The sequence below is a fragment of the Juglans microcarpa x Juglans regia genome, chromosome 1S (genome assembly GCF_004785595.1).
Source record: "Juglans microcarpa x Juglans regia isolate MS1-56 chromosome 1S, Jm3101_v1.0, whole genome shotgun sequence".
Lineage (NCBI taxonomy): Eukaryota > Viridiplantae > Streptophyta > Magnoliopsida > Fagales > Juglandaceae > Juglans > Juglans microcarpa x Juglans regia.
The window spans coordinates 6,972,746-6,981,987 of NC_054595.1; the positions used below are offsets into that span (position 1 = coordinate 6,972,746).

A 9,242-nucleotide genomic window follows, 5' to 3' on the forward strand; every position below is an offset into this window, starting at 1 on the left:
AGTTTAATTTGTTTGAGAACTTGGTTTGTACTTGCACATTGATCTTATGTGCAAGATTGCAATACTTTTTGTCAAAACACTTTGGAAGCAAACGGCCGGCTGGGAATTAATAATTAATGGGAGCTGCTGCTCTACTCCCCACTCCCCAGAATGACTCTAGAGCGACCGTTAGTGTAAAAAAAATAATAATAATAATATTAAAAAAAGAATAATATTAAATACAGTAATGGAATGTATATGTATTGTACAGTCGTTTTAGAAAAAAAATAAGATCTGTTATTGAAAAATTAATTTCTTTTCATGTAGATCTCATATTTATTTATTTTTTTTAAAATAATTATATAATACTTTTACACTCACGACTATAATTATTATTTTTTATTAAAAAAATATAATTTTATATTGGTGACAAAATGATCATTTTCCATAATTAGTTGTGTGTATAATATGGGTGCGCATGCTTGGCTCACAGGGTACAACTTCCAAATGGTTGGTCTTTTCCGTTTCTTCAATCAATCATTCAAAGCAGCGACCATGTTGTGGCCACGTCATTTTACTGCCGTCCATATATATATCATACATAATCTGTTCCGTCTTTATAGGCAATAAATATTCTCATCTACCAGAGTCTGAACAGAAGCTTGTCACGAGCTCATCTAACTTCTTGCATGCATACTTACTAAATTTGCATAAAAAAACAAAACCAGTCATTTCTTCCCTAAGACCACGTGTGTCTATGTATGGAAAAAAAATAGTCTGCCGCTCCCATTTGAACAGTTTCATTTGACGCTTGCATAATTTTTATTTTTTTTATTTAATAATTAAGGAAGTAATTTTAAATATATTGATATATTTTTTTATTTTTTTAAAATATTTAAATATATTAAAAAAATTTAAAAAAATGATAAAAAAAATCTAAAAAATAAAAGAAAGATAACTTTGAGCAGGCTACTCGACTCGTCTATATATATATATATATATATATATATATATGTATATATGTATATATGTATGTATATATATTCTTTACGTAGATCTCAAATTTAATGTCTATTTTTTTGAAAGAGAATGCACAAAACTTACATAAAAATAATATTTACAGTTCTAGAATATACAAACTAAACGCGCTCTTTTAGAGAAAAATGGTTAGAAATGAAACTCACACAAATTTTTTTTGGTAGACTTCATTTTTTTAAAAAATAATACATAACGTATATATCTTAAAATTGTATCTAACATTATTTATATAAAGAAATGAGATAGAGAATAGAACACAAGATTTTTTATTTTTTTTTTAATTATTTGCATATTGATCAGATCCTTCGTATTCATAGCTTACAATTGGTATACGTACGGACATATTATGCAACTCCACCTCACCGGTTCATAATAAATGAAATAGTGAAAAAGTCATAATTCGTACAATTTTGGATTGGAAGATTTTTATATTTCCCAATAAATTATTACCCCCAATTTAACCATCACTTTCTTTTAGTGTAATTCAAACCCTAATTAAAGTTTCGACTTTCGACATCAATATCATCGATTAATGAAGTAATTAGTCGATCGTGTCTCTATATATATACTACTCTTTCTCATGTTCATTTATTTTTTCTTTAAAGCTTTAATAAAAATTAGTAACTTAATTAAATATATAATTTATTATAGTTTTAAATAAAAAGTACTAATGATTTATTAGATGAATTATTCTTCTTTTGACATAGTGGATTAATCATATATGCGGCTTCATGAAAGCAAGGCTTTTGCTTAAAAAGTTATATATATATATATATATATATATATATATATATATAAATGTTATTTTTATGCATTTATATATGTTTATAGGGGTGAAAAACCAACCCCTTTATTCGGTTTTGTGCAAAAACCGAAACTGACTAAAATTGTTATTTTGGGGAAGAAAATCGGCCGAAAACCGACCGTGTAAGGGGTAAAACCGACCAGTTTGGTTGTCGGCCGGTTCACGGTCGGTTTGACGGTTTGTTGGCAACATCCATTGACTCCTAGAGCTTGAATTACAGAACTAGATTGGCATAAAAATCTAAAAAAGATGACTATACCAATCAAGACAATAACAAGTTTGGAGTAACATAACTTATCAATACTAAACTACTAAACAACAAAATCAAGAAATAGAAATAACACTAGACAAAAAATTTTTTGAAAAGGCTTGTGGGTCCGTGGCTGTGGGATGCGTCGTTTATCGAAGAGACATGGATGTAATGGAGGCTGGGCCGATATCACTATCCATGTCGATGTCGCTACCGCTATCAATGCCCCTTGAGAGTGGAGAGCTGCGGAAGCGGGAGACGATGAAGTGAGGGGGAGGGCTCTGATGAAAAGAGAAGAAGAGGGCACGCCGTTTGGAATAAGCCCTAGGAATAAACGACGTTGTTACCCTTTAGTTTTTTTAAAAAACTCAAGAAGCAAAACGATGTCCTTCCAGAATAGCATATATATATAAGTAAATAGGGTAGTTGACGTCGGCCGGTTCAATAATTTTTTCCTAGTTCAAACCAGAACCAAACCGACCGACGTCGATTTTGTTAAATTTTCACTACTGTCCGACCGATTCCCTATTAGTTTCAATCAGTTCTAAGCTTCGACGGCCAGTCTGGATCGGTCACGATTGGTTTGCCAGTTTCTTGTACAGCCATATATGTTTATGCAGATTGACTTGTAATTAAATTGGTATGTATACGCCCTTTGTTAGAGATATGAATCGGTGGAATTGTGGGTTCTAATTACTCTCATAGATGTCTTCTTTTTTGTAAAAATAAAAACGATGGACTGAGATCTCATGGCCTGAATATAATCATTAAGGGATCGATGATGTTAGTTACATGTTTCGAAAGGATACAGTGTGCTATAAACACGTTCTTTTGGAGAGAATTTTGGCAATAGAACGTACAATGATGACAATGACAAAGAGGACAAACCAATTAACTCTCTCCGCTTTCAAGGACACAACAAATAGCAATGAACGAGGGCATAGACAATACAGCTTAGAGCATTCCCATCGCATTCTTCTTAAGATTTTTTATAATTTAGCTAAAAATCCCATTTTTTAAAATTTTTTCTTAAATTTTATTTATCTTTCAAAAATCACATACATCTCATTCCCTATCATTTTTCTATTTTATTAAAATAAGAAAAAAATATATTCATCATCTATTTTCTCATCATGAGCCATCTCATGATGTGATACTAGATGATAAGTTTACAAGTGAAATATAATAAATAATCTTCAATCATTTAATTCCACATAATAGAATAATGAGGGGTGATGAGAATTAGGATAATGAGTAGCATTACTCTTAAAATAATATTTCTCTATTTTTTCTTTATTACTTTTTTCTCTCACTTCTATTTACAAACTTAACTACTCAATATCTTTTCTTATGTTTTGAACTATTACTCTAGTGAACATTTTAAACAAAAAATTAAATTATTTTTTTGGAGGTATGATAATATTTTTAAAATTAATTTTTTTTTATATTTTAGTAATTATTTAAATTATTTTTAAAATTATTATTTAAGACTTTAATAAATATGCGTATGAGAGAAAGTATAGATGATTGAAAGAAGAATTTATTTTATTTATTAGAATAAAATATTGATAAAAGATGATTTAAGAGATAAATAGTGATTCCTTCTACCGAGAGACTTGCCCACAATACATAGCCTGCATGATCCAACAAATCTCAATGAGTTGCCTCTTGTCAATGCTATTTTTCTATTGTGTTATAAAGTTCACTTAAAATTAAGTATAGTTGGTAAATTTACAATTAATTAACATTTATCTAATTTATATATACAACATTCTGATAAAAAATTATTAGATAATCCGAGAATACGAATGGCATGAAATTTAAAATCTATCGCAATATGTCATGACATTAAAATTACTTATATAAACATTCATTTTTAAGACAGATTTTGTTTGGTTCTTAAATTCATTTCAACTCATCTTAATTCATCATTATAACATTTTCAAATTCTAATATAAAATATAATAAGTAATTCAACTTTTTCAAATTCTAAAATAATAATAATATTAAAAAATAATATTCTAACAATATTTTAGATTTCTTTTTAAAATTTAAAAAAAACTTACATTTTACTTGTAAACCTATCATTTAATGCCACATCATGGAATGATAGGAGAATGATGAGAGTTGAGATGATGAATAAATTTTTTCTTTTATAATGGGTCCTTCTAGAATATCAATATTACGTCACTATAAGAACGTTGGTGTTTTCCAAAATTTATTTACGACAAATTACCACTATAAACATAAATATATATATGTATATATATATATATATATATATATATATTTATAGGATCTTGATGCAACCATGCACCGAGAGTAATTCTGAGGATCCTTATTGAAAAATGTAAATATATTTTTTTATTTTATTTTTTAAATATATTTAAATGAAAAATGCTCGGAATCCTGTTGGGAGTTCCAGCTCCAATTTTTTTTTTTTTTTACTTAATTTTTAAGAAAGTGTTGTTTAATAATATTGTGAATTTTTTTACTTGTACCCTTTTTAAATTTCTTTAAAAATTTAAAAAAATTCACAAATTTATTTAAAAACATTTTCTTAACAATTAAAGAAAAAAATATAAAAATAAAATAAAATAATGATCGGTAGCAGCTTTTCTCGTGCTTTTCCATAAATATATATACCTTTTGTCACTGCAAAATGTTGTTCATTTGCTACGACCGATCGATCATATTTTGCCTCAAAAAATTAATTTTTACAGGAAAATAAAAACAAAAAATAAAACTATTTCAGTCGCCTCAAATACACGTAACAGTAAAAAAATTCTTCTCATAAATCACTATTATCACTCTACACTCCATATACTCTATAAAAGACATATACATACCTTATGAAAATATTTCTATACCCTATGAAAAATATTTTCATACTCTATAAAAAAATATTCTATATCTTATAAAAATAATTATAAATGTGAGATGTGAAAATAAATAGTAATTAATGAATAATAAATTCGTAACAGTAAACGATGGAAAACATAACAGAACGTGAAGTCACAAGGTAAACGACAACAAATACATCATTAAAATTTCCACATGCATTAATTAATATTATCATGAGTTTACGACAGCATATCAAATCATAATTAAAACAGTGGTTTTCATAACCTAATCTTTAGAAGGTAAGCACGTGAAATCATATATATAATAAGCATCGACGTGATTCGAAACGTCCCTTTTTTTAAATCTTGTCCTTCATTTTTCAGATAACCAAACACGATTCTGCAAAGGCATCTAATTCATGAACATGGTTTTGATCATCTGTCTTCAGGAGCTCTAAGTACTCCTCATAAAGCTTCTCTAGAGACTTGTCTCCTGTAGCTAAATTAGAGTACTGGCACTGGTCAAAATCTAAGCCATTCATGACAGCAGTACCATGATGATCTTCATCTTGATCACCACCATCATTAAGAAGGCCAAATACCCCATTAATATTTTCACCATTTTTGGTATCACATGACCAAGGAATATCTTCCACCTTTGAACCAAAGCCAGAACATGATGATGATCCTTCTTTAATATTTTCTTGCCTTGAAGTCTCAGTAGTAGTACTAGTATTAAATATTGTAGTAGTACTGCGTTCGAAGCTTTGAATCATAGGTATCATCGAAAAAGAAGTAAACCGTACTGGTTTTGGGAGATGAACCTTTGGCTTCTGTGTCTCTACATCATTTGAGATGCTCTTGATGCACTTCTTGTTCTTGACGACCACCTGCTTCCTGACGTTGTTGTTGCTTTTGTTGTTGTTGTTTTTGTTCTTCTTGCTGCTGATCTTTGAATGATCTTGGAGTACTGGCTCTTCTTCTATGATCAACTTTTTGTGGGTGTTGGGATCTGTTCCTTGAGCTCTGAGCTTTTTACGGAGATGGGTGTTCCAATAATTCTTAATCTCATTGTCAGTACGGCCAGGAAGCCTGCCAGCGATGAGGGACCATCGATTGCCAAGAAGGGAATGTAAGCGGATAATGAGGTCATCCTCTTCAGGGGTGATATTCCCTCTCTTTATATTTGGTCTTAGGTAGTTCATCCATCTAAGTCTGCAGCTCTTTCCACACCTCAGGAGCCCTTGAAAAAAATACACATATTAATTTTTCAGAACATGATGATCTAATTTAGCTTTTTTAGAGCAATATTGAGAAAACCTGACTATGAATAACAGATAGAAAGAAGAAAAACAAAGAAATATATATCATCAAGCTGGTTAATACTCATCATGTTATGAAGTTGGATTATATATATACATATATAAGAGGAATATATAATTAAGACAGAATTTCATGACATCAATTATATATATATAAATATATTACCAGCCTTTTTGGGCAAAGATCTCCAATGACCTTCACCATGAGCTTCAATATACTTGGTAAGCAATATGTCTTCTCTAGGAGTCCATGGACCTCTATGCAATCCAACCTTTGAACAACATGGAGCCCTTCCCATGATCTCTCTCTCTCTCTCTCTCTCTCTCTCTCTCTCTCTCTCTCTCTCTCTCTCTCTCTCTCTCTCTCTCTGTAATAATATCCCTGCAGTCGTCGTCGACTGCAACTCAAATCATGGGAGTGATCGAGGAAGATATATAGTACTGCATGTGATATATATTTGCACGGGGGCCGGGGTCAAGGAAGCTGCAATTAAACAGAGTGGAGGGATGCTCGATCTATATATCTGGAGGGCACGAAGACTTCAAATCCTAATTGCTTGCCCACTTAGGTTTTAAGTTAAAATTATAACTTTCAGATATTGACGATCGGTAGTTTTGCACAATATTAGAATATCGAGTTTAGTACGTGCATGCATGCATATGGCCAACAACCCTTCTTCCCTATCCGCCCTTCTCCTGCATGGATTCCACATGTCCACGTAATTTAACTAGTAGGGATGCATGCTTATGTTCAACAATGAGTACGGGTTCTCAGCTTTTTGGTAGTTCCATCTCTACGACTTTTCATCTGAGTATTAAGCAAAAGTCAAAGTGCATAAAATTCATTGAATTAATCAAATCATGATCGATTGATCGAAGTGCCAAGCTTTTCAGCTTGAGACTTTATAAATAGCACAAGGAAAGGAAAATTTCTCTATATGGGGAGATGGTAATTTATATTAATGTTATAAATTAAATTCATCAATACTCAATATTGCAATTTAAACATAAATAGAATTGAGCATTTCTATTCATCATCCATACAACACGTATTTAGTAAGGAAAAAAATTAAAAAATTAAAAAAAAATCATACGTGGTGTGTAATATAGAAATGATGAGTAAAACCTTTCAATAGAATTAGCCAATTATGAGATATGTATTGAGAGTAGATGAACTGATAAAAATCGGGTCAGGTTGCAGCAAGACGTACGAAGTATGATGATTTTCCCATGAATTTCATTTGGTTAAAAAATATAAGCATTATCTATAAATGTAAATAATAAATTATATTTACAGTTCTATGGTGTGTAATTAAGTTTCACACACTCCTATTAAAAAATAGTAGATAAATGTAGAACTCACATAAAAAAATTATTTTTTTAATAGTGAATACTATTTTTTTTAAATAAGTGCGCAAGACTCTGCACATCATGATAAAATTGTATCTAGCATTACTCTATATATATAAAGTCAAAACTTAAAAGAAAATAGGCATTTCACAAAAATCATAACAACAAAAAAGTTTATATAATGTTTTAATTAAAAGTTTTATCTAATTTTTAATTTAAAATCTTCACAAGCTTTTTAGGGAATATTAATGACTACAAATAAAAAAATACTTTATTTATCTTCTCCTATGTTTTAAATCATGTGTTTAAAAGTAAATATTATTTTTCAAATAAATCTCCCTAAGAATTAAAATTTTCTCTATCAAAATATTATATCAAATAAAATTAAATGGGAATTAAATAATGTACCTAAAATACTAAATTTTAGTAAGAATGGTCAAAAGTTTCCTTGTAGCCCTGTTTGGATACGTAGTTGGTCTCACTTCATCCCATCTAATCTTATCTCATCTTATCTCAACATCCAAACACTACTCAAATATAAATACTTTTCAATTTTTCTTTCGTACTTTTTTATCTACTCATTACTAATCATTATAACTTTTTCAAATTTTCATATAAATACGCACAAAAAAATTTAATTTTTTCAAATCTTAAAACAAAAATAACATTAAAAAAATTATATTGTAACAAAATTTTAACTTTATCATATTTTTATTCAACTTTTTCTCTATTTTCCCAAAATCTAATTAAAATATTAATAAAACTATTTTATTACTATTTACAAATAATCTCATTTATACTATTCACAGATTTCTTATTATCATCGCATCTAACTATACAAACAGGTTTTAACTTTGTACTTTGTAAAGCCTTGGGGTGCCAAATACTCCTATCCAAACGAGGCTTAGCAGACGTGTACTACAATCAAGTACACACATTATTACCTTCAACCAAACATTCCTTGATCTCTCGAGGAAAATATTATTCTTATTCTCTTGGCCTGTATAAATGAATTTGAGAAACTAATTTCAAGCATGAATAATTTATATGCGTAATTGGCAAAACTTTTTTTTTTTTAATTATCTTGTCATCTATATATTTATATATATATAGGAAAATTCTATACATCACACTACCATCCCACTTTCATCCCATTATACAGGATGTGGCACATTTATCACTATTACATGATCTTTTATTATATGATTCTTTATCATCCAGTGATGATAAATATGTCACATCTTATATAGTGAGATGAAAATGAGATGATGGTGTAGTATATGTCACATCTTATATGTACGTGTCACACACATGTACACACGGCCAGTAGTACTGCAAACCCCAATCCAATATCTTTGAACTTTGTTATAAACAATCAAATGGAGTATTCTAATCGGAATTGGAGTACTTTACATGCAATTTCCTTATTACTCTATAAAACAAAACCCCCATTATTTACAGAATGAGTCAGAAGTTACCTTAGATACGAATCAGTGAAAGGTATGCTCAAGTTTTGTGGTGGGTGTTGGATAAGTACAAATCAATACAATCGATGCCCTATTATTCTGACCAAACATACATATATTTCCTTTATGCATTATTTGATCTATCTAATAGCTCTTTGAATTCCAATAGAAATGAACACCCTACGACAC

General features: G+C 29.6%; 1 protein-coding gene across 2 annotated transcripts; it reads right to left on the reverse strand.

Annotated features, from left to right (window-relative positions):
• Window positions 1-5,253: 5,253 nt before the first annotated feature.
• LOC121247656 (myb-related protein 308-like) lies at window positions 5,254-6,757 on the reverse strand. Of its 2 annotated transcripts, none has more exons than XM_041146056.1 (3): window positions 6,578-6,757; window positions 6,404-6,545; window positions 5,254-6,158 (listed from the first exon to the last, which is right to left on the reverse strand). In XM_041146056.1, the coding sequence occupies exons 2-3, from the start codon at window positions 6,534-6,536 to the stop codon at window positions 5,296-5,298; spliced, it is 996 nt and encodes a 331-aa protein (XP_041001990.1). In that variant the 5' UTR covers window positions 6,537-6,545; window positions 6,578-6,757; the 3' UTR covers window positions 5,254-5,295. The 2 variants fall into 2 exon arrangements, with proteins under 2 accessions (XP_041001990.1, XP_041001989.1); XM_041146055.1 differs by having other exon boundaries at window positions 6,404-6,575; window positions 6,608-6,752.
• Window positions 6,758-9,242: the final 2,485 nt, after the last annotated feature.

Bases quoted from the DNA above. Each gene is read 5' to 3' on its own strand.
- LOC121247656 (XM_041146056.1), bottom strand. From the start codon at position 6,536: ATGGGAAGGGCTCCATGTTGTTCAAAGGTTGGATTGCATAGAGGTCCA. The intron at 6,159-6,403 runs GTAATATATTTA...ATTTTTTTCAAG, and splicing joins ATCTTTGCCCAAAAAGGCTG to GGCTCCTGAGGTGTGGAAAG.